The sequence below is a fragment of the Vigna umbellata genome, chromosome 2 (genome assembly GCF_029865625.1).
Source record: "Vigna umbellata cultivar VRB3 chromosome 2, Vumbellata_1.0, whole genome shotgun sequence".
Taxonomy (NCBI): Eukaryota; Viridiplantae; Streptophyta; class Magnoliopsida; order Fabales; family Fabaceae; genus Vigna; species Vigna umbellata.
This window is the reverse complement of record NC_142166.1, coordinates 3625908-3648774: the sequence shown is the minus strand read 5'-3', so window position 1 is coordinate 3648774 and position 22867 is coordinate 3625908. Positions and strand designations below refer to the sequence as shown.

The following is a 22867-nucleotide window of genomic DNA, read 5'->3' as shown; positions in this document are numbered from 1 at the left end:
TTTAAAAATTATTGAAATTTGACTAAGTTATTATGACCAAGTACGAGGAAGGAGAAAACAATAGGAAGACCTATATAAGTTAGTAGATATTATTAGGCACTACAAAATAATTGAGTGGTTTTTTATTGTTATATTTACAACGTGCTTGTTCTTTCATTTCCAACACTAGTTTTGGCAGAGAGAGGAAGATGACCTATTCAATTAGAAGTGGAATTTGAATTTAAGACGTTGAAAAGGTGCATAACATTCACGTTCATAATCTAAAATTACTACTTTCTTTTTCTCTTTTCATAGCCAAGCAAATGCAACCGTTTATTTTGCTTCATTCACTACAATTTCGCAGCAAATATCATTTGACAACTTGCCTTCCTCATCAAAATATCACTTTATTTAATCATACAAAAATACGAATACAATTTCAACCACTTTCTAGGCATATTCACTGCCACAAAAAAACCAAGTGCTTCTTCTCTTACCCACCTCTTTCTGTTTTTTATTATTTGTTTAATGTAAAACAAAAGAAAATACGAAAAAAAAGGAGGTCGGTTGTTTTTTTAATTTTTTTGAAGAACTCTTTGAAAACGAATGTTCTGTTATCTAAGATTTTTAAATGATAGAAAGAATTCAGCATAACAAATTATTTGCCAAAATTTAACAACTCATACAAATGATAATATTTTTATGTTAAATTCAAATAAATTACTAAACCAACTAAAGATGAAAAAGATGCAAAAATTCAAACACAACTTCTATATTAATTCATTTCAACTTAAAATTCTACGAGTTGTCTATAACTTTTCAAGTTCTACGATCAATCAAAATGAAAAATTATATTATTTTAACTTTACTTATAGTATTTCTATGATGTTACGCCTTCCCAAAATAGGATTGTATTCCTTGAGAATTACGATTTAGAATTTCAGTCTAGAAAATTTTTTAATTTTAAAAGGTTATACCCCTAGTACCATGTTAAATATATGTACATATAATTAAGTATACACCCTAGTATCATGTTATGAAGAAAAATCATATAGCCTTTCTTATTTTAAAACTTCGAATCTGCAAATAGTACAAATACACTTATCTACTTTTATATCATTAATATCAATTAATTCTCATCTTAAAACGATAAACTTAGACTTTAAAGTGGTGGTTTAAAAGCTTACTTGGCCCAGTCGTTTCAAGCGAAAAGTTAGACCCCAACCTCTGCAAACCTATACTTGGATAAATCATGTGATATAATATAATTTATCATAGTACTATAAAGTGCAAATATATGACACACACTATCTATATTCTTTTATTAATAACATTAGTTTACATGACTCAATTTTTATCCATTTATTCGACAATTAATCGAAACTTCGACCCATTGGATTAATCAATTGTCAAAATTGTTATTTTTTAAAATATTTGATTGAGATTATCACTTTAGTTTTTATATTCTTATACTTTAAAACCATAAAAAGTATTATTAAATTGCGGATTCGCAAATAAAAAATTGGTCCGGTTTAATTGTTTCAATTGTTGAAAAAAGGATAATGCAAAATTATGAAAAAAAATATATTATTGCTGTTATTTCATACCAATTACTTATGTTTTTTAGGTAACAAACAATGATCAGTATACTTCCAGTAGTTAAAATGAATGTTCTGATATTTTACGTACTAATTTGATGAAGCTTTCAACTTCAAAACCTTTGCAATTTTCACTCAAGAAAACTATCCATTGCCACAAAAGAAAAGGGGACAGTAGTTTGAGGCATGCAAGAACAAAACATGGGAGGAGAGTAATCACATTGACCTTGAAATACTTGAGATACCCATTCACTTGATGGTTTGGAAGATGACAATCAAACTACAATTTAACTGAAACTAGAGTTACACGATTTCTATTTCCTTTTATGTGGGTTGGGAGAAATAATTAACACAGGATCAACTAAGTCATATAATATGGAACTGCAGCAATCGAAAGAAAAAGGATGAAGGTGCCAGTGAAAGTGAGCTGGACCTACTTATGGAATTCATTACAACTTCTCCAACATGGGCACACATCTACAGTAGTAATCCATACCTGGATATGGAGGCAAAATGTACAAGCACTCGCAGCTCCTCTTTCCAAGGAAATTATGGAGGAACCGATGATTTGCATGTTCAAATATGATCCTCTTGCTTTGCTGTTTGTAGCAACTGCAGTAACCACATCTTCGTTTGCAAATTCGTCAAGACCAAATCATGCCAAATACCTGAACAGATTTGCGTTATCTTTGTCTCTTTCCAAGTAGTCTCGAGAAATCAAATCTTCAATCCGCTTCTTAATTGCCTTGACATCAGGCTGTGCAAATGCAAATTAATTATTGCATATTAACTATTCATGATTTCGAGAAACAAGTATAAGCAGCGCGAATTGTGTTAGGAAAGGGGTGAAATACGAACCTTAAACATGCGACCTAACTGCTCAACACACTCCATAACTAACTGTTGGTAATTTAAAACTTTCCGACTCTTCATGATACGCACAATAGAGGCATCGATAGCATATCTTCTGTCTTTGTCAACATCCTCAATTACTTTTTTCTTCTCATCAACGGGAGGAAGAGGAATCTGCATGATGAATTACGAGTCAATGTCAGTCTCACTCAATTCAGTAAAAAAATTTAGACAAATCAAGATCACTAAACACAGACAAGATTTTTAAGATAACTGTACCTTGATCCTCCTCATTTTGTCTGTAAATTTTGAATTAAATTCAAAATAATCAGTAGAAGATATTGTTTTTGTGTTTGGTTCCTTGTTAAGAATTTTGTATTTGGCACATGACAAGGAGTGGAGCAGTCTAATAACATCATCATCAGATAAATTTAACTGAGTCATTATCTCTGAATAACTCAGTCTGTCTGAGGAATTAAATAGAAGCAATGCCGAAGCCTAATGAAAATCACAAAACAAAACTTGGTAAGTACAAAGAAATCCGTACAAATATCTGTAGACATACAAAAAAGAAGCAATGACAGATTCACTAGAACACATAAGGGTGCCAACAATTATAACCTGGTAAGTTGTTACAATCAGCTCCACAGTTTTTGGATCAAACTTCCCATTTATGTTGCAGGTTCCCAAGGAATAAATCCATGTAAGTTTTCTGTGCTTGGTTTTTGTTTGATAAAATTCCTTGAAAACTTCAACGCATCTGACCTAAAATATACAAGAGGTGTTTTAAACAAAAATGAACTCATCTAGTTAGCTTGAATCAAATAATTGGACAATAAATTCTGACTAGTTCCTATGAACAAAACCAAATACCATTTCTGCTGGAAGATTGAGGTCAAAAGATTTGTAACTAGGCCAGAAGCCAGTAGTCAGAACTGTAACTGTCAAGTCTATTCCAGGGTCTGCATTAGGATTATTGCTTAAATACTCCTCAAAGCTTGTTTGGTTCTCCTTTGCAAGTGTCAAATCTGTAACCTGGTAGAAGCCACAAGAAAATAAGTTTTCTTTACTCATTCTACTTAGTTGAATATAGCATGCTAGCTCCATCTACAAATACTTGAAAAGACTAACCATTCCTTCCATCTTCGAGGTAAATTGACCACCACATTGTTGCTTCAGCTTTGTTAAAATGCTTCTCTCATGGTCATCATTGGCACTCTTGTCAAACAGGAGCCTTCGAGCTAGTTTCTTCCTACAATGTAGACACTAATGTTAGCCACAGAAAACAGCACTTCAATGATGAACCACCACTGTATCGTAAATCATGTCACGAAGATGCACCAAAGTGTGATGTATCATAAAATACAAACGAACTGTACAGAGTGAAAAGAGTTAAAGCACCCAAAAGGCCAAAACCAAAAAGGATACTGTCTGGCATCCATATCATTAGTTCATAGAATCAATAAGTATTCTATAATCACTTGTCACAAAAACAACAAAATAGTCCTTGTCGTGTTGAAATATTTGAAAGAAAAGCTAATATAGAGGTATCGGGCTTAAAGGGTATATAGAATGAAAAATTAAATTTTCAAATAGTTGCAATCCACTTTCCATTCATTTTCCTTATACCCGAATACTCTCTATTGGTTTTCATCTTAACAATTTTATTTGGCCTTTTAAGTTTTCTGCATAAATAGCCCTCCGCTTTTCTGCTACATGAAAGAAAAGAAATAGTAAAGCTTGTGGTGAACATCAAATTTGGTTCTTAAAATCAATTCAAAAGCAATAGCAAACAACTTCAGAAACATTTCCAACATAACGACAATTTTCTTTTTCTAAGTTGTTTTACCTATAAAATTCAGCAAACAAATCTTTGTCACTAATATAGGCAAGCAACTTGACAACCTGCAAATAAAAAAAATATATAATTTCAGAACCAAGGCATCATGTTTATAAAAGTATTTGGAACACCTAGACTAATGTATTGCAGACCTTTTCAAGAGTTTCTTCAATTGCTTCATCACTCAATTTTTCACTTCCTCCTTTCTTAAGAATATTGTCACAAAAAGTTGCAAGCAGTTCCGCACTTGAGCTTCCAGCAACACCCTTGTTGCAAAAGATCTCAAAAGCCTCCTTAAGAGCCTATAGGATGAAAACTTCTTAGATAACATATAGATTTAATATAACAAATTCAAAGTCATTAAATGATCATAACCTTGTGGAAAAGCGTATGATTTTGGAAACAATCATTCACATATGCCAAGTACTTGTCATGCAGCTCAATCACCTTCCGAACAAAAACCTGAAGAAAGAGATCAATTTCAGCTTCCAAAATGTGAGTAAATTACAGTAAAACTATATAATTAGAAAACTAGGAGATTACCTGCTCTTGTACGCCAACAATATCCTTTTTCTCCGCCTGTAGACAATTTAATTTAAAAGGTAACATAATGGTCAGCAGCAAACTTCAATAGTCCCAAAAGCATGCTACTATTGACAGCATGATAAGTAAGAATTTTGCTCATAAAATGAGGACATTGAAACAACACTTTATCTGAAAAGCAACATCAAATAATGTACAACCTACCATAAACATAAAATGAACAATAGAAATATCAACTTCATAGCACATTTACAAAAACACAAAAGAAGGGCCAGGCCGAGAGTATTATTAACTACTACTACTACAGAAAGAGTTAGTAACAATCAATGATGAATAGATAAAACACATATATGTCGGGTAACTTCAGGAATTCAATGAGATGACGTATCAAGTTTTTCAGGAACACCAATTTTGTGCCTTTCCTTCTATTTTTCCCAATCAATTGTCACAATTCACTAAAATTGTAAACTTGAACAACTGTTTTATTCAATGATTGCAGAAGACTGATGAAATGGTCTTTAAATAAAAACAAAAACAAAATACAATTTATCTGTTATGATTTTTATTATGACTTCTCTTGGTAAATAGAAGTTAAGGGGCTCTCTCAACAACTTTTCGAGCTCCATTGATATCTTTGTAAAACAAAAAATCCAGATGATTCTCCAAGAAAAATGGCAACTCCAATAAAACAAACTCACATACACCGTGTTAAGACCTAAGATAAATCAATAAATCATATTCGTGTGGCTCCAGCTGTCCACATGGAAAATATTTTCAAACATATCTCCGGGGTTTGAACATTATCTGTACTTATGGATATGTTACACATGACACATCCTCCAGCAATCAAACTAATACATATCATGGCTCTTCTCCAACTGTTTATGTAAAAAATATTCCTAAACATGTATTTTCATTTCTTTAGATGTAAATGAAATATTCACAATAACCGACATAAATTCCTTTACATTCTCCATCTGTAACAATGTTTCATAAATATTAGAAGAAAGCCAATTTCATGACATCATACCTGAATAGAAAGATAATCTACACCAAAGTTAAAAATTATCACTTCATCTTAAGTATTTACACAATCCACTGTTGAGTAAGAATTATTAAAACATACGCTGAGACTAAGCACATTACTCTTTCCTAAATTATTGCAGGAGAGAATGACCCAGAAACTAAAAAAAAAAAGTACCAAACAAATAATGAAAAATACCTTTTTGGTACTCACTGCATCTTCAGCCAACTTCACTAGGGCCATGCCTTCAGCCGTAACATGCTGTGTTGTCAAAGGAGAGAAACATAGTACAAACAAACCATCAAGAAAAAAGGAAAAAAAGAACAACCCTATTGTAACTGGCATGCACAAAGGAAGAAAATAGTATATACAGGTTTGATGCCACAACCTGCTTAAATATACTGGAAACAGGATCTAAGCCTCGGGGAATCTTAGAAAAGAGCCTGAACATCCTTGACAAATCCTCAACCTAACCATTAATAAGAAGCATGAGATTATGATAAATTTACAATAATTAAAAAAAATATATTGAGCACCATGAGTATGTTAAGTTTAAATTAACCTTGTCATCTCGAAGTAACGCATGACATCCAGAATGCTCTTTTTCAAGGAGTTGGTTGGCATATACAGATAACAGTTCATGTTGAACTTTCTAAAATAGAAAAAGGACATAAAAGTTCAGAAACTAAAAATTGGAAGCACATAAAATCATCACAACAATTAACTGAACATTGTTTTCTTCAAGTTGCCGGACATTACTCCATTCAACACAGTAGAAAACCAAGTACCAGAAACGATAGTAAACCATACCTCTAATAACTTTGGTTCACTGCTAGAATGCAAATAATGGGCAACCCTATCTTTCTCACGTTTTAAGCATTCCTCGGCCTGTAATGAAAGATAAATTATCATGCAGAAGCCAAAAAATACAATATTGTAAATGTCTAAATTAATAAATCAGTTAATGCAATCACCACAAGGAAATAATACCTTTAGCATATAATCAGGACAAGAATCTTCAAGGATCCAGTTTGAAGCCTTCCGAGAATAATAAGCTGAAGTGTCTTTGAGCATGGCAGCTTCAAAATCAATCTCATAATGATCCATTTGCCCCATACCTATTTCAACAAATATATCTAATACATTTTTCAACAGAGCTCGGTCAATCTGCTCTCCTTCACGTTCTTGATCAATCTATGGACAAATCAGTTAGGTTAATTACTCTACATTTTTAGAAGTGAAATTTTATGTAAAAAAAATAAAAGCAAAAGCATACAAGTGAAATCACGGCATCTCTGACTTTTCCGTTTAGTTCCTTGTAAACCTGGAAAAAATAAAAAACCATAAATTTCTCTTCTAATAAACAGCATTAAAATGAGACGAGAAAATATTAAAGCTAGTGTGTAATAGCACTACAAATCGAATATATCTATGACTTCTGACAATAATATGATTAGCTGATAGGAAAAATTGACTTAAGATCATCCATGGTTCAACTATACATTCTACAACATTCAAGGTATATTGTAAAATTACCAAATCACGGAAGCATGTCAACCCCACTTCATGAAGCGGTGGAAGTGACCTCCGAGCAATAAAATAGCGGTCCAAGTAGTGAAAGAAACGAGAAAGCCACCTAACCATAATTTTATGGTTTGCCCACCTTTTTACAAGTTCTCTTAACATGAATTCATCATGCTTTTCTCTCAAAGAAGGTAATACCTGGACAAAAAAGTGATATTAATTTATGAAAAGTTGGGAACAAAATTAGTAACGGTAACAAATAAAACTGTAAAAATAATTGAAAACAAACTTCCAAAAGTTTTACAGCTAAAATGCACATGGAATTAAATGTCACACGACTACTCCCCCCATTCATAAAAAAAAGAAGCTCCATTTTCTTCATGAAACATGTCAGCTATCAGACTTGGTGATTTTGAAAGTGCCAACTATAGATTAGTTTTAGGGTTTTAAAAAAAAATGGGTATCTTTGTAAGCCATCGGATCAATCAAACTGTTTGTAAGTTGGCTTTTTAAAGTGTGAATCATGACCACTAGTTGAAAAAAATCAATGGTTGAAATTGTATGTAATGCAAACACATGAACAACAAAACAAACTACAAAAGTGAATCTTTTTAGATATAATCCCTTGATTTATTTCATAGAAAGGTATAACTCCTTACCTTTACTCCTACAATGAATCCCTCACTTTAGAGAAGTCAAATCCCAAACTTTGAGAATCCCAAACTAAGGCATAATTACAACAAATTGTTCTAGCAGTTCGCTACTTATTGTCCATTTGAATATTGCCATGAGCAGATAGTAAAATGAAAATTAAGTAACATAAATTTTATACATTTAGTGGATAGCTTTACACTTTCTCAAGGGTTTATGAAGGTAAATACTTATTTATTACATCAAGAAAAACAACAAACAACTTGATAGGATAGACATTCTATGAAATAATGATGAACACATAATTGCCTCATCCTCACAAATTATGACAATTGAGATGGAATCAATACATCAAAATACTCAAATACATCATGAAAATTGTTAATATGTTCAAAATTAGCAAGAAATACAACCAGAATATTCCTCGTAGGAATTGGGCACTCCTCCTCCCTTGAACTAGCTTTCAAAGGTTAGTTGGGCCCAGTCTGTTTCTAATATAATATCAGAATATAACCAGTGTTAATGTTGAGCCACCCAAATAGTCCAGCCATGCAAACTTCATATTTTATCCAGTTTTGAGGCTGAAGGGGTCAGATGTCTCGTATTGACCAAGAATATGGGAAAAACACTCCTCATTCAACATCAGCAATCCTCCCTCAAATTAGCTTTAGCAGTGAATTAGGTCCAATCTATTTCTAGTAAAATTAAAGTCTATGGCTCTGATTGAAGAAATTAAGATATGAAACCAACCTCTATGAACTTGTATCAAATATGTATAAACAATAAACCAAGGTTAGTCTACTGCTGGTGTCAGAATGTGGGGGACTAAACACTTACTACTTTTTTCCTTGCTTAGAAGTTTAAAAAGTTATGCTTGGAAAGGGACTGTAAAGGAACCATTTCCAAATTTATACCTTTAATTCTACTCCAAATTGGAAGTAATGAATAAAAATAGCTTTGCTATTTTAAGAACTCGTCATCTACTGGCTCCCCAATAACTGAGATGCTTACAAATGGATGTTGAAATTCTGAAGTTATAATCCCTTACATTTGGTTTTCGTCTTATATTTTTTATGATCTTAACACAGATGAATATCCCTTTCCATTACATTTTATCCCATTCTCTCAAACATCCAGAATTAACATAATATAAGGAAGTTTTCTTAACCAAGTAACCTTATTAAGAAATAAGAGAAAAATTTTCTTTTGTCTTCCAGATTTATGTACTATCTTCTTCAAATTCTAGAATCATGACGCTCTTTCTCATCTCCTCGGTCTAAATCTAATATCATTATTTGGTAGTGGGTCTGACTTGAGCCTGTGCCACTGCAGCTGATTGAAAAAAAAAAAACTGCAGCTACCAACCACTAATTCTTCTTTAGGCTTATAAAAAAAAAAATAAAAATAAAAATAAAAAACTAATTCTTCATTAGAAGATAACTCTTATCCTTTGATTGTCACGTTATGTACTTGGTTTTGTGCTTGCAGAACAAAGCATCCTTCACTTCCAAAACATCCACTCTTCATTTGTACTCAGTCAAAAGTAAAAGCTATTGCTATGTTATTTGGACACATTGGGGATTGAATGTTCCAAAACATTATTTTAGATAACGCAGATTATGTTGCCTACTTTTTACTGGTTTAGGATATCTTGAAATTAAGACTACCATCACATTTAGGACACATTTTCCTAAAAGGAAAAGAAGACATGACACCAGTATAAGTAGTCCTGGAGTTTTGCATAAACCACAATCAAAACAAATTACATTGTGCCCATTAAATCTAAGCACTACCTAGCACTCTGCTAATGCTTTCCTTGAGACCTCCATGCCTCAGATGAACCCATATCTATTTGTAATAGCCTTCTTTAAAAGAAACTAAAGGGGCTTCTTTCCCCACTAGGATGCGTTTGTTGTTGGGCTTTAAGGAAAGGTCAATAACATTAGGCATAATACTGGTTGTTTAACCAACTATGCCCTAGAATTAGCAAACCAGCAATCACTAAATAATGAACCAAAAAGAAATTCAAATACAACAATACATACAGATAACCATATCATATTCGAATAATTTGCATTACTCACCGTTGATACGATGTACTCTTCAAACGACTCCCTATACTTGTCATACAGTTGTTGGGAATAGTCATGAGGTGGCTTCTGAGTGCACATATTGTATATGGTCCTGCAATACAATATGAATAAAATTAATTCATAAAGGAAATTTCCAATCAACTCAAGCAAGATGAATTTACTTGGACACATATAGTGCAGTTTTTGAATTATCTTTAAAGTAAAAAATTCCTAATGTAAAGAAGAATCCTAACACAGATTTAAAAAAACAAAAGCAATTATTCTTTTCCAAAGACCGTCACCCAACTCGCACATAGGACTAAACATGAAAACAAAAAAAGCATCGGAAAAAAATATATACGTGTATAGCATCATATAGTCCTCCGAGCTGAACTGGGGCTCAGGCAGCCCTTCTAGAATGTTCTTGAGCTTCATAATGCCCTTCTGCATAAAATCCCATCCTTGGTCTAGGTCAATGGTCTTGCGCTCACTCATGGACATGCCGGCAAACTAAATTCCAAGCTTCAACGCAAAAATCTACAACCAAAAAATGTTCATAAACCCTCGTGAGAAAAACAATCCCCAAACCTCAGCTAAAAAAAAAGAATAACCATTCCAAATTCCAAACAAACAAATTCAACTATCATAGAAGAAAATTACAGCAAACAACAAGACGCAATTCCTCCCCCAACTTAAACCTAAACTGTTCCGAAACAGGTAAATTTCAAAATCATCCACAGATTTCCCCAATCCTGTTTCAGACAACACCACAATCCATGTTGAACATCCAAATTCTGAAATCCACAGATAATGAAGCGAATAAACGACGTGGCAGCGCCGGGGAAAAGGAGAAGGAGGAAATCAAGGAAGTGAGGTTGAGAGAAGAAAATACGCGTTACCGTAGAAAGACGATAAACCGTGAAAGTGAAGCGAAACCCTAGAAACCGTCGATGAAAGAAAAAGATGATGAATTCCAGAAGGAGCAGGAAGAGGATTTGCAAGCTGGTTGTGTTGTGATTGTAAAGAAAAAGGGTAAAAGAAACAGAAACAGAAAATGATGAACCAAACCTTTGATTATAAGTCCAGTCCAATTCTTTTCTGTTACTCTTTTCACACCTTTTATATTATTTTAATCAGATTAATCCAATTATATAACTATATAACAAAATATAATAGATTCTTTCTATTTTAATTTTACTAATATTTTTAAGTTAACAAAATATTTTAGTAATTTTACTAAAATAACTAACTTAGACACTTTGAAAGGTACAACATATTCCAAACTATCTACATTTTTCAACCATACAATATATTGCATAATACCATTAATTTTATTTTTTTTATCTAACTATCATTATATATTTTATTTACTTAAAACTTATAAAACATCAGATGTTTCTGTCACACGTATTATACTGAATAACAATCTATATAATTGATGATTTAATATTTTATTTTATTAATATTTAATAATGAATAATTTCACATTTCTATACATATTCAATATTTCTATCTTTATGTAGTGATGATGTTAATCATATATCTTTTATTTTATTACCAAGTACATCTAAACAATATTAAAATAACTTCATTAGGATAAATATCATATTCAGAATAATTTAGGATAAATAAATATATTCAAAATATTACTGGTTTTTAAAATCAGGACTCCATCATAATTTTATAATTGGAAAGCATATTAACAGAATAAGATAAGAAAAAGTGTATATAAATAGATATTAATTTGACGATTTGATTCTACTCTAATCAAATAATATTTCAGATCACAACAAATTTATTTTGAATTAATAAATCCAATTGATAGTTCGTGTTATAAAAAGTAATAAATTTAAACAAGTATTAACTTAAAAATAATAATTTATTATTTCACTATAAATTTAATTAATTTGTTTTCTCTATTATCCTCGTCAAAAAATCACCATGTAGGATTGTTTACAATTAAAATACTTATTATTGTGAATTGGCAATTATTTTTTTCTGGGTGTAGTTGATGCAAAATTCTCTATATATTAATTATTGTATTTTAAAAAAATATTAATTAACGGTATTACCTTAAACAATATATTACATTTTCTCTTTCAATTCTTATAAAATTTTTAAAAGGAGTTTTAATATATAAACTGAATTAATTCTTTTAACTGTTAACTCAGTTGGGTCATCAAGCTCATGCGTCTTTTATCCAATTCTCACCCTTGGATTCAAGTTTTTTTTATTAAACATCTAAAAGTCATAGAAAAGTATATATAATTTATATTTGGGTAAATATATGCTGTATTAATTTTTTTTAATATTTTGAAATGAATTAAAAATAAAATTGACTTATGAGTAACTTTTAACTTCAACTTTTATCAGTTCAAAATTATTAAAACTGTATTCTTAAGTTTTTATAATTTAAATGAGATATTTTATATAAAATCATTACACAGGGATTTGAACACAAAAATGAAGAAATTTAAATATTTTTATAAAAAAAATGATTAATTAGTGATTAAATGTATTTATTTAATAGATAAAATTGAAACAGATTTTGTTATTGGACCAAGACTGCAAGCCCAGCTTGTTAAGTGATCAACAAAATATCAAATTAGCCCAAATAAACGTACACTAATTACTATAAGAAGAAATTGAATGGAGATAAGACTTTTAAAATAGTTTTTCTTATACTAATATCTACTTACTGTAATAAAAATTGGGTTAGTCTTTAATTCAGTGAATAAAAAACTGACCATATAAAAAATTACTAATTGAATAAAAAGTTATATGCATTGTTTTTATAATACTTCTAAATAAAATTAGGCCATTCAAGATAATTAGTGCATGACCACTTACCAATTTCATGATTTTGTAATTAAAAAAAGAAAATTAGTTTCTTTTGTGTGATCTTGGTGAGTTTGTTTGGGACATTGAGTAGGTGTCACTCTTTTTAATTTGTGCCACCTGAAACATTTATTGACTTATTAATTAGTTCCATTATTCTGATAAATAGTTTTATAATTTCAACGAAGTTTATATTTTTATAATTGTATGATAAATACCTCTTGTTATGTTGTAAACTATCTTGTAGAATTTCATTGAATAAAGGAGTTTGAGATTATAATAAATGGTACTTATATCTTTTTTTTTAAATAATAATATTTTAATATTTTTTTTACGTTTTAGATAAAATAAAAATTACATCTTCTTTAATTTTAAAATCCACCCTTATTACAATAGCAAAATCATCCTATGAAATTGTTTAACTTTTTAGCAAAGACTATTTGCTCTTCAAACCTAGATGTTTTAGGATTCGAATGTAGTCTTAGATAGATATGGGTGTGTTTTCAACTTCACGCCTTCAAACCGAGATATTCTAGGTTTATGTACCTTCAAGACAGAAAGGAAGTGTTCCTACAGAAGACCCTTAAGTTAGCTAAGTTCGCCAAATAGTAATAAATGTTGTAATAATGAGTATATTCCTAATATTACCTCACGAATAATGTTATTTATATGAGCCTTTACTGGGTAGGACTTGGAAATAATTATCTTAATTAACTTTGATTAACGACCTATTTAATCCTTCTTTACCTAAGTCATATTTTCAATTAACCAAAATGATCTAACTCAACTTAGGCTGAGAACATCAAGGCCATTATAGGTTGAGATATTTTAGGTTGTTAAAGGTCAAGATGTATTCGGCCATCATAGGTCGGGATGTTCCAAGCCATCTTAAGCCATTATAGGCTAAAATGTTTCAGGTCATCATAGGCTGAGATGTATCATGTCATCATAAGCTAAAATGTACCAGGTCACAATAGATTGAGACGTACCAGGCCAACATATAGGTTGAGATATATCAGGCCACCATAGGTTGAGATGTATCATGCCAACATAAGTTGAGATGTACCGACCAACATAGACTGAGATGTACCAGGGCAACATAGGCTGAGGTGTATTAGACAATCATAGACTGAGATGTATTAGGCCAACATAAGCTAATATATACCAGGCCAACATAGGTTGAGATGTACCAAGCTAACATAGGTTGACATATGTATCAAGCCACCATAGACTGAGATGTATCAAACTAACATAAGTCGAGGTGTATTATGCCAACATAGGTTGAGATGTATCGAACCACCATAGGTAAAGATGTATTAGATCAACATAAGTCAATATGTATCAGACCAACATATGATGAGATATATCAGGCCACAATAGGTTGAGATATATTAGGCCAACATAGACTGAGATGTATAAGACCATTATATATCGAGATGCACTATACCACCATAGGTTGAGATGTACTAATTATATGTATTAGGTTGAGATAATTTCGGATACGTATAGTATAACCTTGATTTTTCTTATGTTTTTAATAAAACTAGTTTTAAAATTTGTGCCTACCGCACATAGTGTTTGCTTATGTGTTTATTAAAAGAGATTTAGAGGCTGAGAAAGGAAATAATAAAAATTTAAAATTTGTAATCAAATTTTGAATAGAATTATCTTGAAAAATGATTTATAGGTTTAGAAAGTTAATATGTTCATAAATATATAAATAGTAGACATTGTAAAAATATACAGGATAAAACATGTGCAAAAATCAGTATACTCTATAAAAGTATGTAAAGTAGACTGACTAAAAGTACAAATCAGTGTATAAAAAGATTGATCTAATATGTATTATTAGACTAATTTAATCAATGTATTGACAAACTCGTTTAATATGTGTTTTAAACTCGTGTAGTTAGAATATATGCACACTTATCTAATATGTATTACTTGTCTAATCAATATATCGTGTAATGTATAATGCAAGACTCGTTTAATAAAAAAATGAATAAAGTATTCTAATGCGTATTAATAAATTTATCTAATATGTATATGAACAAACTCGTCTAATGTATATTTCTAAACTCAAATAGACAAACTTGTTTAATATGTGTGGTAAGACTCATTTGATCAGTGTATAAACATAATCGTCTAATGTTCTTCTTATACTCATATAATCAATGTATGAAATTATTTATCTAATTCTTTTGTTATAGTCATATAATCAATATATGGACAAACTCATCTAATGTATATTGTTAGGCTCATCTAATGTTTCTCGCTATATTCATTTGATCAATGTATGAACAAATTCGTCTAATGTATATTGCAAGATTAATCTAATTAGTAAATTAAAATATTTATCTAATGTGTATTAATAGACTCGTCAAATAAAATATACTTATTGTATTTTCAAACAAAAACTAATTTGAGTAAGATGCTCTTAGAGTCTATTCAAACAACAACTTATCAGAGGATTTTTATATATGATACTTACGTTAGTCCGATGAACCACATTTTAAACAAGGCTTGCATCTATCTAGTCACACAATATGTGTTTGTTGGGTTATATCTATTCAATTATAGTTAAAATTATGTTTAACACTTATTTTGTTTAATCACCCAATAAAAAAAATCAAACAAATGCTAAATTTGGATATAACACTCATCTATTTAAAGAAAATTTTTGAGTAATTTTCTTTTATAGCATGATACATCAAAAAGTGTATTTGGATATAAAAAAACACAATCTTGAAAAAAAAAAGGAAAAACAAAACAACATATTCAAATATATCAAGATGCAAATGAAGAAACTTTCTTCGCATATATACGAAGACAATGTATACATAATAAATCATGTATTACAACATAATATTATGTATAACATCTTCTTAAATGTCAGTCATTCCATTTGTCAGTTGACTTAACTATAGCATCTTTTTTCCTTGAAATCTCATCATCCACTTTGTTTTCATGATTTAAAATAGTATCATACCAAATCTATTGCATGGCATGTGACATCAATGCATACACCCAATTAAAACTCTAGCTTTTTGATGAACTTAAATTCATCCCAACCTTACATTAGTACAAGGAGCTGCATACCAAAAACATTTTTAGTGTTTTGAACCATCTAACAATTTTTGGAACACTTCCAACTTTCTCTTAGCTGAAATAACGTTTTGTTCTTTGAAATGTCCAAACCTATAAAACTTCGATGGGTCATAGAGAATAGAATACCACCTATCTTCTATCTCTGATACTGTATTTTCGAGAAAATTCAAGTGTTACTATAATCTATTATATAAGTTGGTTTAGAGTCACTAATACCAAATATACAAGGGTTTCTTCTCTTGAAAGCTCACATTAATTAACTATTATTAATTTTTACCTTTTAACCTAGTTACATTGGCACACTTAACCTAGTCACATTGACACACGTAAGTCCAAATAGAAAGATGCTAAATATGTTACATACTTTCTAAAGCAGCCAATTGTGTGGTAGACACTTGGTGAGTTGTGATTGGCCATGGCAAAGTGTACCTTGGTTGCCATATATAGGGAAGGGTAAGTACAGTGTTAATTCATGTTTGCTCCTTTTAATTGGATACCTCTTTATCCTTTATCCAAAATAATAATATTTATATATTATATGCTCTTCATTATAAAATTTTCAACCTACAAAATCATTTTGGTTGGTTCATGGTTCCTTGATTTCCTGTCACATGTACGCTCAATGCAACATTTGAATAGAAAGAACAACAACGTATTATATTATAAATATATATAATTAAACAGAATAAACTTCATATTATTATTCTTTCTTTTTTGTTTATAGAGGTGGTTTTCAGTTATTTAACATACCACATACTTTTAATAAATATAATAATAATTAAGTGGGTAGACCCCAACTTTAAAAATTATGAGTTAATTAAACCTAACCTTAGTCTAAATCACGCATGAATGTACTGATTAATATATTCGCTATGTGAGGAAACCCTAAAAAGTAACTTTGAGCTAGCGTGTTTGGCGAAGACAATGCTGACTTGTACTGAGATTAGCACAAAATAATCAACCACAAAGTTAAAATCAAACAAAAACATAATTACAAATGTCTGAAAATTCAGGAAATTAATCAGCCAAAAGTGAAAAGGTTAACCCGTTTCCAAGACGAACTCAGATCAAACTGGTGCTTATTTCTTGAAAGATGAATATTCCTATTCTTGAATCAAGGGAGAATGTTGAATTTGGTATCTGATTTGGAGGGAGAAGTTAACTTCATAAACTGAAATTTCTCAACTTGCAAGAAACCACAAAGACCTGAAGTATGTATATATATATGAAAGACAAGAAAAAAGGTCTATGTTCTAGGCAAGACAACAAAGTTATTGCATATTTCATATGAGGAAAACCTCAAACTGGTCTAGATATGTTGCTGGTTCGCTGTGTAAGCATAGGAATTGGTGAGAATCTCTATCGTAGTTTGCACAATTCATCCTTATCTTTCATGATGATTGAGCTTACTATTATTACGGTCTAGCTCAAGCTCTCTATATCTGTGCAAGTACCTTCTCATTGGTGCAACATAGTCATCAAATCCTATAGCGTAGCCAATACCCAGCAAATGTCATCAGCATTCATTGTCTTTCTCCGATGCTTCACTTGTCACAAAGCTTTATGAACTCCGACACACATTCTTGCATTGTCTCTTTTGCTTCCTTCGAGATCTTTGCATTCTGCGGCATAATCTGCTTCATGAGCCGACCAACATTGGCTATTGGCAACAACTGGTCTTGTTCCTTGATGCTGCACTTGTCCTTTGAGGAACTGCCTCCAAAGCTATCTTCCATTTTTTTATTTCTCGATGCCCCATAAACTCTTTTGACTATAACACACCACTCAGAATCAAGGACCAGATCGAATCTCGTTGGATATATAGACGAATACGCATACATGTGTTAGGCATACACACATGAAAGTTAAAGTTGTGACTTGTTCCTAAGTGTCTTGTTATTTGTATTTTTGTGACATGTATCATGTGAAAATGTGATGCTTTTAGGAATGAAAGGGAGATGTTCCTGTTCAACTGTTAGATAAAATTCACTTCATGTATATGAGGAATGTTTTTATGTTTAATTATGAATAAAATATGTTAGATGTCTCATCTCGACTAGAAATAAGGTCAATTTATAATATAGAAGTGAGTGCAAATTTCATTTTACAAGCTGGTTTTGTGAGATTGAATTGGATTTAAAGTTTACTTTTTAACATGATATCAGAGCTATGATTTAGAACTTATCCTAACGATATTTGTTGGACATGTTGTTCCATCCGTGATACAAATTTATAATATATAAGTAAGTGCAAATCTCGCTTTACAAAATAAATATATATATATATATATATATATATATATATATATATATATATATATATATATATTTATTATTATTTTGTAAAACGAAGTTTATATATATACGCAAGTTTAATATTAGCCAATGGTAACCCTATGACTAAGTTAATGGGGTGAGATGGTGCTAATATGAACTAATTGAGATTTTTTTCATTAATTGCAAACTAAATGTACACAAAGTCCAAGTGAAAGAATCTTTGATTTGATTGGCTTGCAAGTACTGTTAGTGATGGATGCTCACAAGCCCTTTTGCAAGCGCCAAGATACAAGACAATTTGATGAGTAGTGTTGGCATCAAAGATAAACAATTATAAAGGAACAATTCCACCCAACTGAATCACCAATCACCTCATACTAATGTGGTTTAATAAATGATTAGGAGTTTTTAGTGTGAGGGTTATATTATTTGCTTCTACTTCACTATAATGTGCCCATCCAAACTCACGGTATCACACAACCACATTTATTTTAGTTAAAAGAAAATAGTAATATAATTTGTAATGTGTTTGATCATAAATAGACTAGAGAGTCAATTGTAACCAATTTAGTTTCATGTGATCGATCATGAGATCAGATTAAACGATCATATATTTTTAATCAATTACTTATATCAAAATTTATAAATATAAAAAATCAGATGCTAGTTTTAGAGGATGCAAGATAAATTTATTGGGAGAATTTGTCGTGATAAGAAAAACAACAAATTGCAAAACTGAATATAATCAAATGCACACAGAAAAACAACAATTTGAGATCTGAACAAAACCAAATGCAGACAATCCTAATGTTTACATGAGTTGAATTAACAAACTTATAGAAAAACACAAAAAAAAAAACACTCTATTGGAATTTCTTTTTAACAAAGGCACACAATCAGGAATGTAAAAACAGTTTACATTAAGCTGATATTTATTTATTTTCTTCAATTTGATCTTAAGCTGATATTTGTTTGAAATGCAGTGGACATCCGTTTTCTCCATTTGTCAGAAACTTCCTAGATGAAATTTCTGCTATGCATCTAATTAAATTTGATAGTTTTAAACAGTTCAAAGAGGAGTATGAGAAGCACCAAAATTTACTTTATGAAATGAGTTTTCGAAAGTTCGTGTAACACAATTTAGAATGGATTTCATAAAAGGGATAATTTAAGGGAAAATATAAAAAATGTAAAAGGGAGATATTTTAAGAGGTTGTGTTGGAGAGAAATCCATTCTGAAATGTGTTCTAGTAACAGCATCAGTGTAACAGAGTTGTTGATGCATCAATTCTTCGTCTTTTCACTCATTCCGTGATCTGAAAATACTGGACAAATACAGCTAATAAAATAGAGTTCTCCTGAAAACAAAGAAGACAAATACCAAGGATCTAAGTGATGTGATAGATGAATAACTACTTGGTAGAGAAAATAAGAGGAAGTAGGAGAATCTACAACAATGTACCGAAGACAAATAAAAGTGGCAGTCTCTAAAATGCAGAGAAAAAAGTGGTCATCAAATACACAAACTTTCCAAACTAAGCATTCAAGCCTATCTAACCAGAAAAACGCCAGCAAGGAAAAAGTCAGATGACATATTTACACTTAACAACTCCTCATGTAACTAGTGTTGGGTACAAACAAAGTCTCACATCGGATAAAATACGAAATACATCTCTTAGTAAGAGGCCTTTTGGAGTAGTACCAAAAACAAATCCGTGAGAGCTTAGCCTATAGCGGACAATATCTTATTAATGGGAAGATCTATGGATATGCGTGTATATTGACCCTACACAACAACTAAAAGAGTTATTCTGGTCCTAAGAGTGGGACAAACATCCTCAACCATAAAAAGTTATAGGGACTAAGATGTCACCAAGTTTTTTTTTTCAAGAACCTACTTGTCATCTCCTATATCTTTCAAAGACAAAAATAGGTGTTTATTCAGTCTGAAAATCATACACACATAAGAGGTTTATTAAAGCAGCAAACTAACTAGTACATGTACAAGTAAATAGCAGAGTTATTCTAATACAGTGCACAAAATTGACAATAGGTTTGCAGCTTAAGTGACATTCTTCTAAATCTTTGAGACAATGCTGAGCACAAGAGGTTTGATTTTCCACTTGAAAATTGAAATCACTAGTCCTTACTCATATGTTTGTCTTATTTTAAATGATGGGCCACTGCACCAAGCTCACACTGTTTTGGGAGGCTTGGAGAGAGTCAATATATGAAATTCTGTCCCTATGATCATAGGGTTTGTTTCTTTACCAAAACTGGATACATGAAATTAAATCCAAAACTGAAGCAACAGGCTATGAGAACTTAAGTTATAACTCAATTCAACATCTCAACCATGCAAAGTTAGAAAGTATATTCATATAATTTGATGCACCTATCGTAATCCAACACTTCAATATTCGTTCATCTTCTTCATCAAACTATAAAAGTAAAGTTCACCTAACCTACAATGCAGTAACCAGAAGAAATCAATATATTCCCAGCTAAAATATTAGAGAAACATCTTTTCAATCACTCAAACTTTGTCTTCAATTGACACTCCAGCAGAATGAATAAATGAAACATGGACCTTCATATTTTTCAAATATGAAGGACCTCTGATTTATATCTTTGTCTATCTCGCATTTACATCTACGACCTAGACAAAAACACAATATTTCATCTAACAAGCAACCTTGCAATGGACTAGAAATGATAACTAAAGGACCCTCCCCAATACAAAATTAGAACAAGAGGGTGGTGAATTCATATTCTTGTGAAAAGAACAACAATAGGATGCCCATGTTAACTAAGTTATATATAACAAGACTTATTCACCATCAAAATACAAAAATATATATTTCTTACCAAGGGAACAACAGCATTATGCAATGAGCATTCCATAAAGAATCTGTCCTTGTTTCTTCAGTCATTTATAAAGGATAGCAATTGACTACATCACTACTGTAATGTAAGTTGAAGAATATATGATAAATAAACAACAGTTTAAACCCGGTAAAATGGAACATCTCAGTTAAATCAATTGCTACTTCGACAAGATTAACAAAAGTACTTGGATCAACATCGTTAAATTTGTTCTCTTAAGTAATCCACTTGCTAACTGGCAGATTCTACACCGTCCTCCCTGTTTTCTTGGAAACATTTTTTGCTCTGCTAAAGCTTTAACAGTTGAGACGATTCCTCCTCAAAACGCATCACAAAACTTTTAAGAAACAACTCTTCAGAAACACCAAACGGGGTATACAACTTGGCACTCTTCTCTCTCAAACCTTTGGCAATCAAATACCGGACAACCAAACCCCTGGGAACAATCCTTCTCTCCAAACTGAATCCAAAAATATTGGGCATTTTGGCTAGTGCCAAAGGGTCCCAACCTAATTCAACAACCCAAAATCTCATGATCTCATTAATTTTATCTTTGGATACCAACATTAAGAGGGGATGCTTCCTGAACGAATCAAAAACCATTTCCTCAGACCAACCCCACATCTTAAAGGCATCAACTTTCGCGTCCCACCGCGATTTCGACAGAACCCATTTGGCGTGCAAGGCAATGACGAAAGTTATCTTGGAGGGGTCGAACCCCATTTCCTTAACTTCATCAATAACCTCCCTCAAGTTAGTAGACAAGAATATAGAGGGCCTCCCTCTGAACAAATAGCCGATGCCGGAGTCCTTGACTCCAACATCAAGCAACATATCCACATTCTGCGATCCAACGTTATATCGAAGGAAAGGTCTACTACAGAAAACACAATCAATGGTTTTCTGGTCAGATTGGAGGAACCTTCTCACCAATTCGAAGGAGGGGATCACGTTGTTCTTGAGGCTGGATACGAGGATTCTGGGGCACCTATTAACGAGGCGAACGATATCAGAAGCAGAAGCACCTTTTGAGAGTAAAAATTGGAACTTTGGCGAAAGCCTCTCGTCAGCGTTGCATATGAGTATGTTGGGTATGCTTTTGACGATGTTGTTGATGTGAGCGTGGGTGAATCCATTTCTGTTGAAGAAAGCAATGACTGAGTCGGGCTTTTGAGGGGTATCGAAGCTAACGTGCTTGGAAACCTTGAGAGCGGTTTGTGGTAAGAAGCCAAAGGTGTCTATGAGGTAGGAAACGGTGAATGAGTGTTGTTGCGAAGTGAGGGAGAAGTGTTTCAGAGAGAGTGTTGAGGTAAAAGGGGTTGTGAGTCCCTTTGGAGTGGAGAAAAAAGGGTTTGATGCTTTGGAAGCGAAACATCTGAATGAATGGTGGCGTTGATGGTGTTGAAGGAGGAATTTATGGTCTTCAAATTGTGAAAACACATAGCATTGTAGGAACTGATTAACACAGTGATTAGAGATAACTGTGGTGGTTTAGATAAAGTACTTTCTGAGAAATAGAGAAGGATCAAGGGTGAAGTGTAAGAACTTTTTTCAAAGAAAGAAGGTTTAAGGTTAAGGGAAGCTTCTGAGTAGAATAATAATCGTATTCATTATTAGATTTTTTAGATTAATAATTAAAATAAAAAGTATTCAAATTAGAAAAAGTAATGATTTCA

The 22867-nt window shown here is 31.7% G+C and overlaps 2 protein-coding genes and 1 pseudogene across 3 annotated transcripts; all 3 read right to left on the bottom strand.

The window, feature by feature from the left end:
* Nucleotides 1-1798: 1798 nt before the first annotated feature.
* Nucleotides 1799-11166, bottom strand: LOC124838024 (cullin-1-like). 2 transcript variants are annotated; one of them, XM_047313528.2, is made up of 20 exons: nt 10983-11166; nt 10445-10620; nt 10096-10195; nt 7373-7558; nt 7113-7160; nt 6827-7030; nt 6647-6724; nt 6399-6488; nt 6225-6305; nt 6035-6097; nt 4813-4848; nt 4645-4731; nt 4422-4571; nt 4279-4334; nt 3561-3681; nt 3303-3464; nt 3051-3194; nt 2709-2927; nt 2436-2603; nt 1799-2334 (listed from the first exon to the last, which is right to left on the bottom strand). In XM_047313528.2, the coding sequence occupies exons 2-20, from the start codon at nt 10582-10584 to the stop codon at nt 2233-2235; spliced, it is 2235 nt and encodes a 744-aa protein (XP_047169484.1). In that variant the 5' UTR covers nt 10585-10620; nt 10983-11166; the 3' UTR covers nt 1799-2232. The 2 variants fall into 2 exon arrangements, with proteins under 2 accessions (XP_047169484.1, XP_087961896.1); XM_088105770.1 differs by lacking the exon at nt 10983-11166 and adding an exon at nt 10744-10763.
* A 6247-nt stretch (nt 11167-17413) lies between these two features.
* On the bottom strand, nt 17414-17765 carry LOC124838025 (nuclear transcription factor Y subunit B-5 pseudogene; annotated as a pseudogene).
* A 1620-nt stretch (nt 17766-19385) lies between these two features.
* LOC148203221 (transcription termination factor MTERF15, mitochondrial-like) lies at nt 19386-22682 on the bottom strand (the record flags this gene model as incomplete). The annotated part of the gene is made up of 2 exons (XM_088106512.1): nt 19386-19663; nt 21174-22682. A coding segment is annotated over one exon (1203 nt), but the record flags the coding sequence as incomplete, so codon positions are not given.
* Between the last annotated feature and the right edge of the window lie 185 nt (nt 22683-22867).